Source organism: Equus asinus, chromosome 20, assembly GCF_041296235.1.
Source record: "Equus asinus isolate D_3611 breed Donkey chromosome 20, EquAss-T2T_v2, whole genome shotgun sequence".
NCBI lineage: Eukaryota > Metazoa > Chordata > Mammalia > Perissodactyla > Equidae > Equus > Equus asinus.
Window position 1 is genome coordinate 15,940,964 of NC_091809.1, and position 19,771 is coordinate 15,960,734.

Consider the following 19,771-nt stretch of genomic DNA (forward strand, 5'->3'; position numbering starts at 1 on the left):
TGCCACCTCAGGCTCGCTAAGGAAATAGGCCACAGCCAGGTCGACTCCCGTGAGGCACGGCCTGGGTTTGCTGTGGTGGCAGACTGCAGCCATGGGAACACCTGTCCCTGGGGAGCCCCTGGGTGCCTTGCTCCCCAAGTCCCCAGAGGGCTAAGGAGGGTGGGGAAAGGCTGCACCGCAGGGGCTCAGCCCGTTCCCTTCCTGCAGGGCAAGACCAGAAGGGGCAAGTCTCTGGGGGGCCAGACCCCACGTTCCTCGGCCAGCCTCGTTCCACTTCAACTCTATGAACACAACTGCGGCCAGCACGCAGCGTTAGACAAAAAGCACTTTTATTTAACCAAAAAAAACGGGGGTGGGGTGGGGGGGAGTTAGGAAAGCACAACGCGCCTGCAAAAAACTATTTTCTCTTGTAATTCTGTTTTCTTAAAAAAAAAAAAAGGTAAAACACAACACAAAGCTTGTAATTTCCAATCACCATTATCAGGCTTTTACAACATCTATAGAGAACGAACAGCTGCTTCAAAACTCTACGGGGGGGGGGGAGGAGGAGGGGGGAGAGAGAGGGAGAAGGAGAAAGGGAGAAAAAGAGAGAGAGAGAGAGAGAGAGAGAGAGAGAGAGAGACGGCACCCAGCAGACACGGGGAGGTTTTATCATTTATTTGTGAAGTTAAAAACGAGCGATAAAAAGTAAAAACTGCCATACAATTTTTTTGTTTGTTTTGTTCTCAATTTGTTTTCAGTTTCAGTGTCCTCTTGAACAGATGAAACACGACAGACCAGTCCTGGGGGTGGGGGGATGGGAGGGGCCGCGGGGGGAGCCGAGCGGGGTGGGAGGAGGAGAGAGAGGAGGAGCAGAGGCCGAGGGGCTCACTGAGGGGCGGGGGGCTTTCCTGCAAGAGCAACACCTGGTCCAGGGAATGTTCCAGCTCTAACTAGAAAAAAAGAAATAGCAAGAGGGACTTTGTTTCCTTTTCAAAAGTTTATTTTAAAAACACGAAGAGGGCCGAGGGTGGGAGGGAGAAAATGAATTGCTTTCCCCTGAAAAAGGCAGTTTCAGGAAGGCTGGGGAGGTATAGAGATTTTTATATATATATATATAATTTTATAGGTTTTGCTTTTAAATTTTTTTTTTTTTCTTTTTTTGCAGAGATTTAGTTCTCGCTATCTTCTATGGCTGGCTCAACATAAGGATCCGAATTTTGAAAGGAAAAAAAGCATGTGAGACACACAGAATGAGCGAGAGAGCGAGAGCCCGGCGTTGCCCGTGCAGCGACCTCCGAGCCACTCAGTGAGGGCTCCCCCGCACCCCCCACGGCAGCCGTCGCTCTCTCGCCAAATGGAGGAAAAAAAAGAAACCAAAAAAAAGCCCCCAAACAGAACAAAATGGAAAAATAATAAAAGATTTTCACAGATGAAGAAGTTCACATTCATTCGATTCATTGAGCCTGCGGAGAGGGAAGAGATAGGAATTGGTCACTACGGGGAGGGGAGCGGGGCCGGGAGACGAGGGGACGGTGGCGAGCAGGGGCCAGGAAGCCCCTCTCCCGGGCCTGTGGTGAGCTCAGGCTGGAAGGATGTGTTTGTAACTGTCTAGTCAAGTGCTCTGGGGACTCGGCTGAAGTCAGACTGGCTCCTGATGAGAGAGAGAGTGACACCAAGGCAGGGAGGAGAGAAGCAGGGGCCGCAGAAGGACAGAGAGAGAGGGGGAGAGGGGGGGAGAAGCGCTTAGGGTCTGGAGGGAGAAGGGTGCCCTCTGTCTTCAGGAAGGCGGGCGGCTCCCGGCGCATCACAACATGAACAATCTCAGAGATCACGGTGTCCCCACAACACCCCTGTGAGGTAGGTTGGAAGGTGGCAGCGATCGTCATGCCCACTTCACAGACAAGACCGGGACACAGAGGCGGGCGCGCAGGCAGAGGCAGCCAGGCCCTGGCGGAGGGAGCGCGGGGTCCCAAGGCGAGGCCCCTGGGCAGGCTCCCCGAGACCTGCCAGAGCCAGGGCTGACCCCCGCGGGGGCCGCCGGCAACACACACAGTCACTTGGACACGGGGAAAGATCGTGGGTTTAAAAATAAAGACTAAAAAGAACAAAACCCAAAAAAGTAATGCAGAAGAGGGGAAAACAGATCCGTTTTCTTCCCAAGTGGCCAGATTTTGAGTGAGCGAGTTAGCAGCCAGGACGGCGATCAATGTTGGAGCGATGGCCTGCCCCACCCCCAGGACTACCCACCAGTTCCACAGTTCCACCTGGCGTTTGCTTCCGCTCTCCCCCAGCATCACGACAGCGTTACACAGGAACAAGCGGGCCGGCGGAGGGAGGCCTCTTCGTGGACCCAGCGCACACGTCCCCCGGCTCACGGGGACTCCCGGAGACCTCTGGCCACAAGGCCCCCGCTGCAGGCATCAAGGACACACCCCGCAGGGGAAGGGATTTCCGGCGCTACCCACTAAGGCAGGATGGACGGTGGCCGGGGGTTGGAAGGAAAAAGGAGGAGGAGGAGGGTGGCAATTCCCACTTGCCTGCTGCTGTCCCTGCTGTGTGGGTGGAGGCTGGGGGCCGCCAGGACCTGGAGTCTGTCCGTAGTAAGCGGCCTGCTGTCTGTAATATTCGGCCCAGGCGGCGCTGTAGTCCGGCTGGGAGCCTGGGGGTGCTCCCGGACCCCCTCCGCTGGCCACTTGAGCTATGGGGGTGCAGAGGGTGAGTGCGGGTGGCTGGGGAGAGAGGGCCCGACCCTGCCCTGCGGCCCCCGGCTCACCTTGCTTCTTGTAGTACTCCTCCCAGGCTTTCGTGTAGTCCTGCTGCGGGGGTGCTCCGGGCTGCTGGGGCTGCTGGCCTGCGGAGGCCCCGAGAGGTCAGACCCAGCCCGGCCGCAGCCCTCCCGCTCCCTCTGGCTGCCAGGAGCCCCTGCGGCCGCACACTCACCGATCTTTTTGTAATACTCTTCCCAGGCCTTAGTGTAGTCCGATTGGCCGGTGGGCGGGGGCTGAGGGGGCTCGCCCTGGGTGGGTGGGGCCGCGGGGGCCGGTGCGGGGCCGGGCACAGGGCCTGGAGGCTGCTGGTAGTAGTGTGAGTAGTAGGCGGCCCAGGCGGCGTTGGGGTCTGCAGCAGCCGCAGCGGCTTTGTCTGCAGGAGGTGGAAGGGCGGGCTGAGGGGCGGCCCCTTGGCGCCCAGGCCCAGTCCTGCCCCCCGCCCGGGCGGCTTTACTTACTTGGGTCATGAGGAGCAGGCGGTTGCCACTGGGGGTAGGTATTGCCCCAGCCCTGGGGTGGGTACTGGTGAGGAGGGGGGCCTCCAGCACTGCGGGGCAAGAAAGAGGGGCACAGGTGAGCTGGGGCTGCTCCAAGGGGCAGGATGGCCAGGAGGAAGTGGGCCAGGCCCTAACCATGGCCTGCGCAGAGCCACGGGCTCCTCGCCCAGAGAAAGGCGTGAGGACACCAGCTATGTGCGCCCAAGGACGTGCGAGTCCCCAAATTCAAATACCCGGATTACACTAGGAGGCTAGGATCGGCACTGACGGCTGCTTAAATACGGCACCTGTAAGACGAGCTGGACGGCCGTGTTTGCGGCCTGCACAATGAGAACTTCCAGAAGGCAGGATGGCCCTCTCAGTGGCAAAAGGAAACGAGGCCGGTTGCTCTTCTTGCCAACACAGCCACCCCCACATCCCAAATCCCAGGAAGCTGAGAGAATACTCACTGAGGGGGAGCCCCGGGAGGCCCCTGATTGAAGGGCCCGGGGTTGAAGGGCCCCATGGGGCCGGCAGGGCCTGGGCCCCCAGGGCCTGGTCCGACTGGGCAGAGGGGACCCTGGAAAATGGAGAATGGGACAAGGTCAGTGGGGAGGCAGGGAGACAGGAGCCGAGCTCAGGCTCCCAGCACCCTCCCTGAGCCCACCTCAATCTTCTCCTCGATGAGCTGCTTGGCATGGTCGATCTGCTGGGGTGAGCCGCGGATGATGAACAGTTTGAAGTTGGGGTCCCCGTTGGGTGGCAGCTGCCGGGAGATCTCGACGAAGGCGCCCGTCTGCTGGTTTATGGCTTTCACGTTCTCGCCACCTGTGGGGGGGTCCCAGGCAGTGAAGGGAGGGTGGGAGGATAGCGCGGGGGAGGGATGGCACATGGTACGGGGGGTCCCTACTCACCTCGGCCGATGACCAGCCCGCACTTGTGCGTGGGGATGGAGAAGGTCATCTCCCCGCCAGGCGGGCCCCAGTTGCCCTGGCCCCTTCCTCGGCCCCGGCCCCCTGGGGGCATGCCAGGACCCCCTGGAGGGCCTGGGGGCCCACTCTGCAAGACAGAGAGATAGAGGATCAAGGCAGGAAGCCAGCCCGGCTCCTGGGAGGGCCGGCTGCCCCCTCGGCCCACACCAGCCCCTCCTCATGGCCCCGTCACCCACCCTGAGGCTTTGGAGGAGGTCATTGATGATCCGCGCTGCATGCTCGCACCGGTCCGGGGGCCCCATTATGTGAGCGATCTTCTCGGGACCCGTCCCGTCATCTGAGGCAAGCACCCAGAGAGCAGAGAGAGGGATTTATGAGAAGCACAACCCCACAGCCTTAGAGCACTGCCTCCCCGGGCATTGCCGCGCCATGGGGGCAGTCTGAAATAGCTCAGACTCAGCGCCGCCAGCCGCAGGCCCCGTACTTGGGAGCCGCGAAGGAGGCCGGCGGGCTCAGTTCCCAAGAAGGAAGCCGAGCAGCCACGGCAGTTGGCGGCTGAGGCTCCCGTCTATGCTTGGCACCCCCAAAGCTGACGGACGCCTCTCACGGAACTCAGAGCAACGAATCTCTGAAGAGTAAATGAAGGCCTGCCCTGCACACACCTGCCACCCAGAGCCGCGCTCCCTGAGGCCTGGCAGGAGCTGGAAGCTGGGGGAGCCAGCTGACCCAGCGCAGGGCGCCTCGGCTGCCGTGGTGGGAGAGGCCATGGGGTGGAGAGGCGGAAGGGGACACTTGACGGCAGAGGAAAACACTCCCTCTGGACCTGGAATGTCTGCCCATCGTGGACTCTCACGTGGCTGTCTCATGGAAAGAGACTGGTCTAGGAGTCACGAGGCCCCGCAAAGAGGCTGAATGGGCTAACCGTGGTGCCAAGCTGCCCGCAACGGAGCCTAAGTGCTCCTACAAGGACAGAAGTGGCTGACCACGCCCTGCCGCCTGGCTCATCTCCTGAGCTGGGCCCTGACCTTGCTTGAACTGTATCCGCACACCGGCGTCATTCTGGATCTTCTTGATCATCTCTCCGCTCCGGCCGATGACCACACCGACAGAATGCCTGGGCACTGGCACCTGAGGAAGGAGGGAGGCAGACAGTCAGCTGGGTTCTACCCTGGCAGCTCTGCTGCCCTCTGCTGCCCAATGGCCAGGAGAAGAGCCATCCCCACGCCAAGGCCCTCCATCCATGGGCTGGAGGCCTGTACTCACGTCAATGCCCCCGCCAATCCGGGATCCATACTCATTCCGGTCCCCAAAGCCGCCCTGGTCACGCTCCCGAAGGATGTCCATCACCATTTCGCAGGCTTGCTGCAAACACACAGGGTATGGCGCACGTGGCGAGTCTGGCTGCCCCCGCCCACCAGCGTCCCCCGTCCTGAGGGGTCACGGGGCTGAGGACCGACACACGTGGGCTGAGCACTTTATCTGCCACCCTGAGAGGCAGGCACGACCTGCACCCACATTTTCCAGATAAGAAAACGGAAGCTCAAGGGTTTAGGCCGCTTGCTCGCGCACCAACAACTGAGAGGAAAGAGTTCAGCACCAGGACCTGAGTTCTGCGCTCACTTCAAAGCCAGCGCTCTTCAAAACCTCTCCACCCTACCCTCGATCGTAGTCTCCAGCAAAGGCAGACCCCGGCTGACTCGCCAGCCTCGCTTCTCCAGCAGCCCCAGCCCCGAGGGTGCACCCACCTGCACTTTGTAAGGATCCCCAATGATCCGGAGAGGTTTGTCCACATTTGTGTTCTGGGAACCGTCTTGAATTAAAATCATCTTCACTCCAGCTCGCTCCTGTGCAAGCAATGCTGACTGTCAGGGCTGGGCTTCCACGGGACTTCCCGGGGCTGGCGCACGCGTGGGGCGGGCGCGACCCCAAGGACAAAAGACTCCAGCCAAGCAGTCAATGTGCCTGTGTGTGTGTGCATGTGAGACACACACACAGGAAGGGAACTCTCCTGGGATGGAAGGGACCGCTGTCCTCCTACCCCCTCACCTGCAGCTGCTTAATCGTCTCCCCGCCTTTGCCGATGACCAGGCCAGCCTTCCCGGCAGGAATCATAATCTCCTGTACCGTGCCATTCTGGCCGCCGTTGGCGTTGTCATGGAACTGTCCTGGGGGGCCTCCACGACCCCGAGAGACGATATCATCCAGCATCATCTTTGCTTTCCTGGGAAGGGGAAGAGCAGAATGCTATCACCTGAAGGAACACTGGCCCAGCGGCCCCCCAGCTCAGAGAAGAAGGCGACTGGAACACATGCGTCTGCGGCGATCCAGGCCAGGTTTCCCAGATCTTAGGAGGCGGAGGAATCCGTGTGTCAGCACACCCCTCTGGAGATGGCGGGGGTTGAGGGCCATGGCGTGCAAGTCAACCCCAACTTTCAAAGGGACCGAAAGGGCTGCTGCCCGCTCCCTCATCGTGGTGACAGGCCCAGCCAGGGACTTACTGGACGGACTCCGGGGCTCCTGTCAAGGACACACTGCGCTCGGGCAGGCCGCCGCTGTCTGGAGACAAAAGGAAATAAGATCAATGCCTTCCTGGGTCTGAGGACACTGGAAAGGCCTTCTAGGGGGGTGAGGAAACTTCCAGAACAACCAGCGGCCACTTCTCCCGCCACTCGGCAGCCTGACAAATCAGTTTACCTCCCCAAACACCTGGGAGGCTGCAATACGCAAGGCTAAGGTCAGGAAGCTTCGAGTCCAGTAAGGGAGTCAGAACTTTTAAAGAAAAAGACAAGGCGGAAGGAAAGGCCGATTCCAGAAGGTCCAAAACCTGGGCCACTCCCCCCACCACTGATGATCACAGCACCCCTCCCAGCCAACAACTCCACATGCACTAGACCTATCTTTAGGAAACCCTGCCCGGTAGGCGCCGGCAGGTGAGCAGAAGAACCGGGACGGAAACCCAGGCCAGCCCTCCAAGCTGCTCTATCTACCGCACCCCCGACCCTCACATATTCACGCCGACTTTCCACTAGTTTAGTTTACGGGGCGGCTTAACCAAATGTTTCAGAGCAGGGTCTGGACCAGATTCTCTGTCGATTCTACATCTTCCACAGAGCCCTCCCCGCCAATTGTACAATGAAAGAAAACAACAGTTGCAGCTACCCTCGAAGAGCTGTACCAGTTGAGCTACTGCGCCGAGCCTGGCACACAGAAAGCGCTCAACAAACACAAGCCCCCCGTGTCACTTCTCTCCAGTCACAGCGAGTTAGGGGGTTATTTACAAAGCACAGAGACCTAAGCCTGCCGTGGGCCCAGCCCAGTGCCCGTGCTAGCACGAGTCTGGCTCTCTCGTACCTGGAGAAATCTGGACCTTGCAGCCTGAATCCTGTTGGATTTTGTTGATCTGTTCCCCTCCTCTGCCAATAACTAGGTGGAGAGAAGGGAGAAAATCAGAGACTGACGGCACTGAAGACAGTGGCAGGGGTTCCCACCCCGCTGGTGTTAAGGGGGTAGCTCCCCGTGGAGAGCTCTGCCATGCCCCCAACCCAGAGACGATGGGTGAGAGCAGAACACGAGAGGCCTCAGACCGAAAGCTTCTGGGCCGCAGGTGCTCCCCAGACCCTGGCCCTGAGAGGGGTGGAGAATGGGTGTCCCTGAGCACGGTGACCCACACTCACTCAGTCCCACCATGCCGTCAGGGACCCTGTACTCTTCTGTCATCGAAGTCCTGCAAAGACAGACGATGAAACTCAGTCTCAAGTGTAAAAGAAGTAGAGGGGGACGGAAGGGCCACATGGTCTCCTAGCGCAACAGCCCCTGCCCCTGGGGGCCCTCGACACCAATGGCCTCTGACCCTGCTTCCTCTAACATGGGACCAAGAACCCACAGGCCTGAGCTGAGTCTGACTATGGCACGGGGCTCTGTCTCCCCACAGCAAGTCACTCCACCTCTCAAGGCCTCAGTTTCCCCATCCGGACCACGAGAGGCTGGGCTTGGGGCAGCATGGCCCCTGGACTGGTGCTGCCCCACTGACTCAGGGTGAGAGCAAGCCCTAAACACTTTGATGGCAATCTGATCGAGTCATTTCACACCTGTTGACTTTACTTAAAAAAGACAAAAATTCAGTTATCTTTTTTATTTCATTTTCCTAGTAAGTCGTTTTTATCGTTATTTTGCAAAACTTCCAGTCTGTTAAAAAACCAAATAACGTGGTCTTTCAGAAAGGATTTTAAGTCAGACGACCGAGGTCATCGGGGCAGGGAGGGAGGAGAGACCCCCAGCTCCACCAGCTCAGGGAACAAGCCCCTGCAGAAGACAGATGCGAAAACCAAGGCCAGTCCCCAGCTTCCTCTAGGAAGATGGATGTCTGTGCTCCCCTGTCCCCACCCCACAAAAGAAGCAACAGGGCGCAAAGACAAGCCCTATTTCATCACGGCTGATGACCAGAACACCCTCCTTCTTATGGCCCAGAGAAGGACGTACGAGGGATGAACGCAGCTCCTCTGCCCGTATGCCCCCTCGGTGGTTGACCAGCAATGGAGACAAGGCCCTAAACGGCGCAGGCCCCAGACCCACTGTCCCAGGTCGGTAAGACAGGCCAAAGACAACGGACAGAAGCTCAGCTCACCTGGGGGGAGGGTGGATGGGTCCCAGTTGAGAACTGATGGCTGCAGAGAGAAAAGCGAAGGGAAGATTGGCCTGGCTCCTCTTTGGGACCCGCGCGCTGCTGGCCCCAGGTCCTCCTGCCTGCACAGGGGCGACCAGCACTTGTGACAGTGCTTCTGAGCTTTCCCGGGCACTTGAGCGCTACGGGACCCTCCTCCCAACAGCAGACGCACCCAGTATCTCCGCCTCAATTTCTGGGGGTTCCGGGACCCCTAAAGCTCTTGGGCCCCCGAGGACGAAAACCTAGAGCCTCCATAAAGGAGAAGTGCTGTCTGCTCAGTGCTTCTAGCTCCTGCTTCCGACAAGCCTCTCGCGCCCCCGAGGCTGCCCTCTGCCTGAGTCGCACGGTGGACTTACAGTCTCCCTGGGAAGCGAGCTTCTTGCTCTCCGGCTGGTCTGTGAGAGAGAGGGGCTGTCAGATGAAGCTCCCACCCACCCCCAGCTGCCTCAAACCCGACGCTGGAGCCACATGTCCTGGCCCAATCCCCCTCCCCCAACACCACAGCTGAGACAGGAGCATGGCAGGGACCCAGCCCAGAGGGGGTCCAAACTTCAGCGCCCCTGCCACCAGCACGCAGGGTAAAGCAGCCCTTTATAATGAGGGCACACCAATGGCTGCAGTGAGTCCCTCCAGCCGAGGGCGGGACCCGCCTGGGGGGCAGGGGGTCCCCGCTGAAAGCAGTGTGGCTGATCGCAGAGTCCATCCTTTTGGCTCCTGTGAGCCATGCTGTGTGCCCCAGGGCCGGCCACCCTTTGCTTCTGCGGGGCCGCGATAAGACCACCAGCATGTCCCCAGCCCACCAGAAGGGGAGGGACGGTCTGGAGAACTTACAACTTAGACCCGGTCACAATCAGCCTGCCCTCCTCTCAGCCACCTGATACCTCAGGGCGGCAGACCAAACAAAAAGAACGAACAAAGCTGGGACTGCTGAGGGTTTCAAAGACCAAATGGCAGCAGGCCTCCCGTCCTCTGGACCCCGCACAGACAAAGGCCCCTCGCTCTCTACCCCCTGCCCCCCGCCCCACTCCTGGCAGGCAGTTACCTCCATCCTCGAGCTGTCTCTTTTGGCCCCCAAAACCAAAATCCGGAGTGCTGTTATTCACTGTCGTAGCAGCGTCGCCTCCAATTTTGGCTGCGATCTAGAAATAAAGTTGCAAGCACAGAAGAATTACCACCAAAACCAACCCTCTGTGGGGCCCAGATCAACTCAGAACACCTCCGGCTCAGGAGAACCCGAGAGCTCTTGCTGCCTGGCCCGGGAGTGGCCTTCCCCTGATTTAAGAAAGACACTGTTGCTTAAGACATTCTAGAAAGAGTTTTCATCTAAAGCCTCAGAGTTCAAGAGCTATCCAGGAATTTCAAAACTCCCTTTCTCTGTGTGATTTGTACTTAAATTGTTTGTGGCCAGACTGTAGCCCACACTGACTCGTCCTAGAGGTAAACGGAATGGGAGCCCGGGAGGCTCCTCAGCTCATCTCCACCAGGGAGAACTTCCAGACACTTCCTTGCCCGAGTGCCCAGCACAGAGATCCAGAAAGTGTGACTGCGGCCGGTCCTTCTGGGATGCTCAGGAGCATTCCCTTTACCTCCTTCACCCTCAAAATCTTTGCATTTGTGGAACAAAATCTTGGGGGAAGTTTTAGCTTCAAGGCACCTGAAATCTTCATTGGACCAAAACAAAAGATGCTTTTGGACCACATGTTACATTCTAGACACAAGAAGAGCAACTTCAAATAAACCCCAATCCAAGAGACTCAGGACAGGAGTCTACTTATGGGATGATTACAAATTTTCCAGAAAAACACAAACCATGAACTACAGCTCTATCTTTTTATCTCTCTTTCTCTTTTTTAACACTTTGAGCCGAAGCTCACAGGATGCCCAAATGAAGCCCTACCCCACCTCAACAGACGCCACCATCACCCCCCCAGTTGTAGCTGCTTCTTAAACAAGACAGCTCAGCTCTGTGAGCACCCAGGTGGATCCCACTCCAGAGGTGACAAAGCCACAGATGACCAGGGGCAGAAACAGGGCGTCCACCTAACGGGACCTCCCACCCTGCCCTGGAGGCACTGGGACAATCCCCTAGAACGCACTCGATTGTCTGCTTCCTGAAAGAGGCGGCAAAGTCCTAACCTGCCACCGCCTCCTCCCCGCCAGGGCGGTGGGGAGGCCGCAAATGGAGCTGGGGCGGTCAGCGACACCAGCATGTGACACCTCTCTGTTGTCATCTCCCCTCGAAACACAGTGAGGGGACCCTCCCCTCCTTCCCCCAAAGAGACAGACCACGCTTTCAAGCCACCGGAAGCATCCACGAGAGCCAGCCCCTTATGCCCACCCTCTCCATATCGCCTAAGTGCCCGGCCACTCTGGCAGCAGAAAGGTCCCCTTTCCACTTTCCAGGCGCGAGAAGAACTTTTCCCCCCCGAAGTCCTTCGATCCTGGGGAGCGGGCAGAAATGGGGCTGGGCTGGGGGGAAACAGGGCTCAGTGCCCCGATGGGGACCTGGGGGCCAGGCAAGACCTTCCCCACGGGAAACAGACTCTCTGCTTCCAGGAGACCGGGGCAAGCCCTCGTGGATCCTAAACGGGGGCCCCCAAAGTGAGTCCCCGCGCCCCTGCACACCCCGGGGCCGCTCCGAGGGACCCCCCCCGAACGCCCCTTCCCCTGCAAGGGGTCAACCGCCCTCGAGGCGCCCCGGCCGCGGCCTCCCGCCCCACGTGACCCCGCGGCGGCCCCGGCCCCCCCCCACCGCGACCCCGCGCGCGCGCACGTGACCCCGCCCCCTCCCCCGCCCGCGCCCGCGCGCGCGCGCCCCTCGGGCCCGCGGCCTCCTCACCTGACGGGCCCGCTGGACGGCGTCGGCGAAGGCGTCCTTGCGGATCCCCGGGCCGCCCCCGCCGGGCGGCTGCGAGGGGCCCCCGGCCGACCCCCCGCCCGGGCCGCCGCCGCCCGGGCCGCCGCCGCCCCGGTCCCCCGCGCCCGGCGGGCCCGGCGGAGGGCCTCCCCCGGCGCCCCCTGCTCCCCCGGACCCCCCGCCTCCACCGGCGGGCGGCGGCGGCCCGGGCGGGGGTCCTCCGGTGCTGTAGTCCGACATGGCGCGGCGGGGCCGGGCCTGGCGCGGAGGCTGAAGCTGAGGAGGAGGCGGCGGCGGCGGCGGCTCAACGCGGGAACAAGGCCTCGCTCCACACGGCCGCGGAGCACTCTGGGAAGCCAGCGGCTGGGAAGACGACGAGGGGGGAGAAGGACGCCCCTCCCGCCGCCGGCGTGACGGACGGCGCCGCCAGGCCAATGGGAGGCGGCCGCCGCTCCCAGGACACCAATCGCGGGATCCGGAGGCGGGCGGCCAATTGGAGCGCCGCGAGACGCAGTGGGCGGGAGGCGCCGCGTGACGGACAGCTCTCGGAGGCAATGGGCTGCGGGCTGCCGGCGCTGGGAGGGCAAATCGAGGCGATCCGAGAAGCCGGGAGGCCCAATGAAGCGGGAGTTTCAGAATCGCGGGGCGGCTTCAGAGCCGGATTGCCGGGCTCCGAAGAGTCAAGCGGACAGGAAGGAGCGGGCCTGGCGAAAGGCCGCTTTGAACGGAATGGGCGGGCGCCCGGTGAGATAGTCGTGTACGCAAACCAATGAGGACTCGCGGAAGGCGGTTGTTGTGAAGATTGGCAGTCAATTTAACCCAATCCCCGACGAGTTCTGGGGGATGCGCTTGGCTTTGGGCTAGATTGCTGCTTCTGTTAACCAGAATCCTTTTCCAGCCGTGACTTCTAAGCCAATGGCTGAGCGACGGGGGCGGGTGTAAGGTGACTGACACCGCTTCGGACAAATGGCAGTGAAGGAAGTGAAGGTGCCCAGCTTTGGTGGGAGCCAATGGAAGGGCAGCTGCATTGGGGCGGAGCCGGCCGCCGGAGGCTAGCGGGGATTAGCCGGAGCGGGAGTGAATGGCAGCCGACGTGGGCGGCAGCGACCGGCTGCCGGGATTCAGGCCTGACGTCTGGGTTAGCGCCCCAGGAGCCTGGCTGGGTAGGCCGGGCACGTGGCCGGCTTGAGGCCTTGGAGATCGGGTGCTACCGGGGATGGGGGTGGCCAGAGAGCAGGAGGAAACCCAGGGATCCCCTGTACCTGTTCTCCTCTTTCCACCCAGGGATCTGGAGCCCTCCACTTCCCTTCCAGGACTCACGGACTCAGCTGCCTCCCGAACTCAAGGGTCTGGGGCCATTGGTTCGCTCCCAGGACCGAGGGATCCCAGATCCTAATTCCACACCCCACACCCGCTTCACATAAGGTCCCGGGAGCCGAGCTCCAAGCTCCAATCCGAGCCTTCAACTTCTCTCCTGGACCCAGGCATCATCCAGGCTTCCAGTTCCCACTCAGGACCGAGGGGCCCAGCCCTCCTCCAGGAAGCCCGGGTTCCCAGCTCCCCTCTTGGAGCCAGAGATTTCAGATACCCAGCTGCTGTCTTGGACCCAGGCATCCAGGTCCCCAGCCCCCCTCCTCCACCCAAGTATCCCCAGACACGTCCAGCAGAAACCATCTCTTTACTCCTGGTGGTCTCCACATTTCACCCTTTCGCCCTGGAGCCAGGAGAGGCCACAAGGAGCCAAACTGGAGTCCGGACTAGTCCCCGGCTGCACCCTGGGGAGGGGGCCCCAGGAATCTTCTGACCCAGGCTCCCAGCCTGCTTCTCTTGACAAAAACTGCCCCGGGGCCCAAGCTTGGAGGGCTCACTGGGGCCAAGGGACACTGGATCCTCCTGTCCATTTCTGCCCAGGGTGTATCACCTAGTTCACTGTCTATACCCCCAGGGTCTTCTTCATGGCTTCGTACACCACGCAGCTGATGCCGCCTGCCGGCAACACCTTCAGTAACATGGGGGTCATGCCTCGGTACAGCCCGGGCCAGCCCTGCTGGGCCAGGATCCGCTGGAAGACTCCACGCATGGTGGGGTTTGAGCCCTCCATGGTGTCTGCGGAGACAGGGGCAAGATCAGGGCCTCAGTCAGAGACGACCCAGCCTCCTGGGTGGGGGTTGGGAGGGGCTGAAATGTTGGGGGATGAGGGCAAAGCCAGGGGCAAGGGTCCTGGGGTCAGTTGAAAAGGTGTTTGGGGAGAGTGAGGGGCCGGCATTTTAGGACTCACTTTCAGGAACATCTTAGAGAACATTTGGGCTTATTTGAGAGAGAATTTCTAAGATCTGGAGATTTGGGGAATGTGCTAAGGGGTCATTTGGGGACATTTTCAAGATGAGGGTAACGGGCTAAGCACCTGTTTGGATGTTTGTAAATTGGTTTAGGGGCTGACAGTCCATTTGGGGAAGTCACATTTGGGGAGTTCTCAGGGTAGTGGCGGAAGTGGTTTTGAGTTTTGGGACATCTAAGGGTCAGATTCGGCCAATTTAGGAGCCATTTCGACTTTTGGAGCCAGTTGAGGGCTGGATCTGATTTGAAAAAGTTTGGAGGTCATTTGGGGAATATATGTCTTGAGTTTTGGAACTGGGTCGTAATTGGGGTGAGTTGTCGGGGCCGGTCGAGAGATGGGTGTTCACTTTAGTGATCTGTAGGGTTCATTTGAGGGCCGGGATCAGATTTGGGGGTGAGTGTAAGTCGTGGTGGGTTAGGGGGTCAGCAAAGGTGGCCAGGAACGGATGTGGGCAGTTCGGGGGTCAGTTTTGGGACACGAAAACATCCAGAGCTGAGGCAATGGGTGAGGGGCATGTGCAGGGGCCACCAGGGCCAGGCTGACCTTGGGCCTGCATCCTGGTGCGAACCAAAGTCAGCGGGTAACTGGCCATCTGGCCACAGGTCGTGGACAGCGTCACGGACGACAGACTGACCAGGCCACTAGGGTCCTGCATGTCCCTGCCTGACTTCAGCCAGAAGCACCTGAGCGTCTACAAGAGAAAGGGGCCAGGAGGAAGCTCATGACATGCCTGGGTTCACGCCCCTGGTGCCACGCCCCCTACCCCCCCCACCCCCCACCCCGAGGGACCCCTACCTCGTAGACGGCCAGGTCGGTGCAGGCATATGGGATGATGCCGAGCATGTTGGGCAGGTAGCCACGATAGAGGGCCCTCGTGCCTTCCCGCTCCAGGATCTGCCTGGCACAGTCCAGAAGCCCCTTGTACTGGCCTGTCCGGCGCAGGGTCAGCCGTGTCTTCAGCACCTGGGGAGGGTGAGGAGTAAGACGGCTCATTTACTTTAATCCTCCCAAGGAACCCTCCACAGTGGCCACCGTCCCATCTGCAAACGAGGAAGCTGCTCAGGAATGTGCACAGCTGGGTTTCAAACCCAGAGCCTCAGCTCCCTTGGCCTGTGTGTGCTCTCAGCCCAGCGGCCAGAAGCTCAAGGGTGACGGGTCAAGAGGGAAGGGAAGCGATGTGAGCTGAGTGAGGTCTGTGGCAACTTCCACCTAGCACCAGCCATACACATAGCACTGTGGAAGTATGAGCCCTCGGTGGCCGGATCTGCCAGTTTCCCAAAAGAAGCCAAAAATTTGGAATTTTTATGAAATGCCCCAATATAAAAATTTTTGCAACTCTGCAGTGGTGCAAAAAAGACAGAACACCAAGTGTGGTAGGCCAAATTCTAAGGTAGTCTCCAAAATTCCCGCCCCCCTGGTATGCATGCTCTAATCCCCCCCTCCCCCAACACTGTGAGCAAGGGCTGGACCTGTGAATACAATGGGATATCCCTCCCCTGATCAGGTTACATGATATGGCAAAGGTGAAGGGATTTTGCAGATGTAATGAAGGCCCCTAAGCAGTTGACTTTAAGTGAATCAGGAAAAATTGTCCCTGGTGGGCCATACCTAATCAGGCACACCTTTTGAAAGAGAGTCTTTTGAGACTCAGAGCCAGAAGTCAGAGAGATTGGAAGACTCAGAGACACTTTCTGGTTGGTCTTAAGCAAACTGGGGCTGGCCCCATGGCTGGCTGGTTAAGCTTGCGCATTCCACTTTGGTGGCCTAGGGTTCCCCAGTTTGGATCCTGGGCATGGACCTGCACACTGCTCATCAGGTGAGGCTGTGACGGCATCCCACATAGAAGAGCTAGAATGACTTACAACTGGGATATACAACTATGTACTGGGGCTTTGGGGAGAAAAAAAAGGAAGATTGGCAACAGATGTTAGCTCAGGGTCAAGCTTCCTGACCAAAAAGGATACCTAAAAAAAAAAAAAAAATTCTGGATTTGAATATTTAAAGAAAAAAACAAAGCAAGTAAACTGTTGTGGAGAGGACCACATGGCAGGGAACAGTGGGTGGCCTCTAGGAGCTGAGGACCTCAGTCCTACAACCATAAGAAACTGAATTCTGCCAACAACCCAGGAGCTTGGCAGAGGATCTGAGCCTCAGATGGTTTCGTTAGTAGCGACACCTTGATTTCCTCCTCATGAAACCCCGAGCAGAGGACCTGACAAGCCAGTGCCCAGAGATGACCCACAGAAACAATGAGATAGTAAATCTGTATCATTTAAAGCTACCAAGAGTGGTAATTTATTATGCAACAATCAAAAATTAATACACTTTGAAAGAAACTTAACGAGACGAAAATTATATGAAGAAAACTTTAAAAGACCATTAAAGGACCTAAAGGAGACTTGAGAAAATGGAAGTGTTTTTGGATATTCGACCCAACATCATACAGATGGCAATACCTCTAAACATATTTATGAATTGAACACCACCCCAGTAAAAAATGCCAGTAGGTGATTTTGTTTTCTCGACTAAACATGTTGCTTGTGAAGTTTCTATAGAAAAATCAACACAGGAGAATAGTCTGGAAAATTGATTTAAAAAAAAGAGCAGGGATGGAGAATGATAAAACAATATCAAGCCTCAAAAATTAAAGACAGGGACCGGCCCAGTGGTGTAGTGGTTAAGTTCGGTGCGCTCTGTTTTAGCGGCCTGGGGTTCTCAGGTTCAGATCCCAGGCATGGACCTAGCACTGCTTGTCAAGCCATGCTGTGGTGGCATCCCTCATAAAAAATAGAGGAAGATTGGCACAGATGTTAGGTCAGGGCCAATCTTCCTCACCAAAAAAAAAAAAAAAAAAAAAAAAATTAAGACAGAAGGCAAAACTCTACAGATGGTAAAATAATCAGGGATTGGGGGAAAGGAAGGAGGGAGGAACAGGTGGGGCACAGGAGATTTTTAGGGCTGTGAAACTACTCTGATACAGTAATGGTGGATACATGTCATTAAACATTGTCAAAACTCATAGAAAGATACAGCATGAGATTGAAGCCTGATAAATTAGTAACAATGTATCAATACTGGCTCATCAATTGCAATAAATGGTCTCCCTAATGTAAGGTGTTAATAACAGTGAAAACTTTGTATATATCGAGAGAGGTATATGGGAACCCTCTATTTTCCACTTAATTTTTCTGTAAACGTTGACCTGCTCTACAAAATAAAGTCTATTCATTAAAAATTAAAAATACTAGTGCGGGAACAGACACCAGAGCAACAAGAAGAAAAAAGCCAGAAATAAGCCCAAATATATCCCGGCACTTAGTCAATTACAAAAGCGGCATCTCAGATCATTCAGTAAATAGTAAATAGTGTTGGTGACTGGGTAGCCATCTGGAACAAACGTTTGATACGCATCTCACGTGAAGAAGGAAAAGAGGAGAAGGGGGAGGAGGAAGAAGATGAAGATGGAGGAAGCAGCAGCAGCAGCTGGCAATGAATTTTCCTCGTGTTTCAGCAACGGGGCCGAGATTTTCTCACCTCCATGGGGTTGATGAGCGTCTGGGAGGTGGCCACGGCGAGGGAGCCAGCCAGGAGTCGTTCCTGAAAGGGTGGAGACTCATGTACTCCGCAGAAGTAATTCTTACACTGGGACAGGAGAGAGGAGCGTGAGGTGGTGAGGCGGTTAGTGTGAGCTAACCATCCTTCTACCTGAAACCCATCCAGGGGCAGAGGTCTGGGTCGTGGAGGGTGAAAGTGTGTCTTGGATAAGGATCTGGGCTTTGGTGGCGGGGAGGGGGCTATAGGAGAGGTTTGGGGTTGAGGGTGGGCTAGAGAAAGCAGCCCATAGCCCGTCCCCCTACCCGTTCAAACGTGGAGAACTTGATGGCGTATTCGGGGGCAATCTTGAGGACGTTGATACCGTTGCCCCGCCAAAGGGAACGGAAGCCGCCCTCCTGGACCATGCTCCGTAGCCCCCCCAGCAGGTTCAAGAAGTTCGTCTTGGAGGAGTAGACCTGGGGGTAGGGAGGCCCCGCAGCTCTGTGAGGAGCCCCCCCTCCTCCCCATCTCCATCCCCATCCCAGCCTGGTGCTAAACCCCATCCTGTCCTCAGCCACCCATCCCCAACCCTACCCGCTCCCATCCCCGTTCCTTCTCCAGCTCCTTCCCTGGCTGGAATTCTGTAACGCAGGCCAGACCCAAACCCCACACTGACCCTCGTTCCCATCTCATGCCTCATCTTCCTCTCCTCTCCAGTCCTGTTTTGTCATCAGAGCCATCCAAAGACCCCAGCCCCGATTCCCCGATCTCCACCCCATCCCCACGGGGCATCGAGTCGTCACCCCAACTCCAGCTCCCACCCCGTCTCCATTCAGCATCTTCTAACTCCAACCCATGTCCCAACCGCACCCTCATGCCTGTTTCCAGTTGCACCCTCACCCCCTGCCTGAGCTCCATCAGCTCCACCTTCGTCCATCCCCACCTCGATGGCTCCGGCGCTGGCCGGGCTCCCCACGCACCTGCATGTACACCTTGGCGCGGTCCAGAGGGGCCGTCCCGGTGCGAGACACCGCCCCAGCCATGGCTCCCGAGAGCAGAAACTTCCACAAGGCCCCCGCGTTATCCAGCTCCAGGACCTCCACGGGGACCATCAGCTGCTCTCCCGTGTCCAGCACCTGCGGGGCAGACCCAGCTCCCACCCAGACTCAGCTGGACACATCTCCAGAACCCCCTCCCCAGCACCCCCCATGAGAGGCCCCACTGCTTCAAGGTGGAATTCTTGGTCTGCTTGGAAGGGCGTGCGCCATGCGGATGGGGCGGGCTGGGGGTCCCGGGAGACCCGTGGTTCCCAAGCTCACCTGCTGTGATGGGAGATGCTCCAAATTATTTTCACCCACGTGCCCAAACACACATCCGTACACGTGCGTGCAGCCTGGGTTCCAGGGGAGGGGTGGGGGAGGGGGTGGGGGCGGGGGCAGGGGCTCAGCTTTGCTGAGTGAGGCCTTGACTGTCCTCAACAGGGTCTGGACCCTCGAGAAAGGCCCCTGAGCTTCCTCAGGTTGGGCCCCCATGGCAGCTGGAAGGTCCAGATATCTAGGTTCAAATCCTTAGCAATCATGTGGGAGGGGCATCTTGTAAATTTGGGTACCAGGGAATTGATGAGGTCACAGAGGCCCTTGTGACCTCACTGGATATGGCGGGCAGAGGGAGGGTCTGTCCCCCAAAAAAGTCCACTTCTTAATCCCTCCGCCCCTGTGAACGTGTGGTGTCCATCCTCAGCAAGGGGAGGACTCATTTCACAGATGGAATTAAGGATGCTAACCCGCTGATGGGGAGATGGAGAGATGATTCTGGATTAACTGGGTGGGCCCAGTGTAACCTCATGAGTCCTTAAAGGGGAAGGGGGAGGCAGAAGAGGAGGCATCGGAGTGACTCAATGTGAGGAAGACTCGGGCAGCCATTGCTGGCTTTGAAGACGGAGGAAGGGCCACGAGCCGTGGGCTGCAGGAGGCCTTTAGAGGCTGGAAAAGGCCAGGCAGCCGATTCTCCCTGGAGAAGGAACACAGCCCTGTGCACAGCTTGATTGTAGCTCCGTGAGACCCATGTCAGGCTCCTGACCTCCAGAAGAATACCTGTGTGTTGTTTCAAGCCACCATGTTTGTGGTCCTTTGTGACAGCTGCCGTAGGAAACGAAACACACGGCATTTTGTTGTCACGGCAATAGGAGATGGAAATGAGGGAGGATGGGGAGGCTCTGGAG

The 19,771-nt window shown here is 58.0% G+C and overlaps 2 protein-coding genes across 4 annotated transcripts; both read right to left on the reverse strand.

Annotated features, from left to right (window-relative positions):
* Positions 1-960: 960 nt before the first annotated feature.
* Positions 961-12,012, reverse strand: KHSRP (KH-type splicing regulatory protein). 3 transcript variants are annotated; one of them, XM_044753162.2, is made up of 20 exons: positions 11,661-11,933; positions 9,864-9,960; positions 9,178-9,216; positions 8,783-8,822; positions 7,833-7,882; positions 7,510-7,581; positions 6,657-6,714; positions 6,205-6,379; positions 5,904-6,002; positions 5,422-5,520; positions 5,184-5,286; positions 4,395-4,495; positions 4,141-4,285; positions 3,894-4,054; positions 3,697-3,806; positions 3,209-3,297; positions 2,923-3,123; positions 2,756-2,833; positions 2,520-2,680; positions 961-1,445 (listed from the first exon to the last, which is right to left on the reverse strand). In XM_044753162.2, exons 1-20 carry the CDS (start codon positions 11,916-11,918, stop codon positions 1,437-1,439), a joined length of 2,145 nt encoding a protein of 714 aa, XP_044609097.1. In that variant the 5' UTR covers positions 11,919-11,933; the 3' UTR covers positions 961-1,436. The 3 variants fall into 3 exon arrangements, with proteins under 3 accessions (XP_044609097.1, XP_070347929.1, XP_070347928.1); XM_070491828.1 differs by lacking the exon at positions 961-1,445 and having other exon boundaries at positions 2,226-2,680; positions 11,661-11,754; positions 11,899-12,012; XM_070491827.1 differs by lacking the exon at positions 961-1,445 and having other exon boundaries at positions 2,226-2,680.
* Positions 12,013-13,464: 1,452 nt separating this feature from the next.
* SLC25A41 (solute carrier family 25 member 41) lies at positions 13,465-19,204 on the reverse strand. Its single transcript, XM_014843625.3, has 7 exons — positions 18,870-19,204; positions 18,531-18,686; positions 17,874-18,026; positions 17,551-17,658; positions 14,812-14,979; positions 14,560-14,707; positions 13,465-13,784 (listed from the first exon to the last, which is right to left on the reverse strand). The coding sequence occupies exons 1-7, from the start codon at positions 19,080-19,082 to the stop codon at positions 13,612-13,614; spliced, it is 1,119 nt and encodes a 372-aa protein (XP_014699111.2). The 5' UTR covers positions 19,083-19,204; the 3' UTR covers positions 13,465-13,611.
* Between the last annotated feature and the right edge of the window lie 567 nt (positions 19,205-19,771).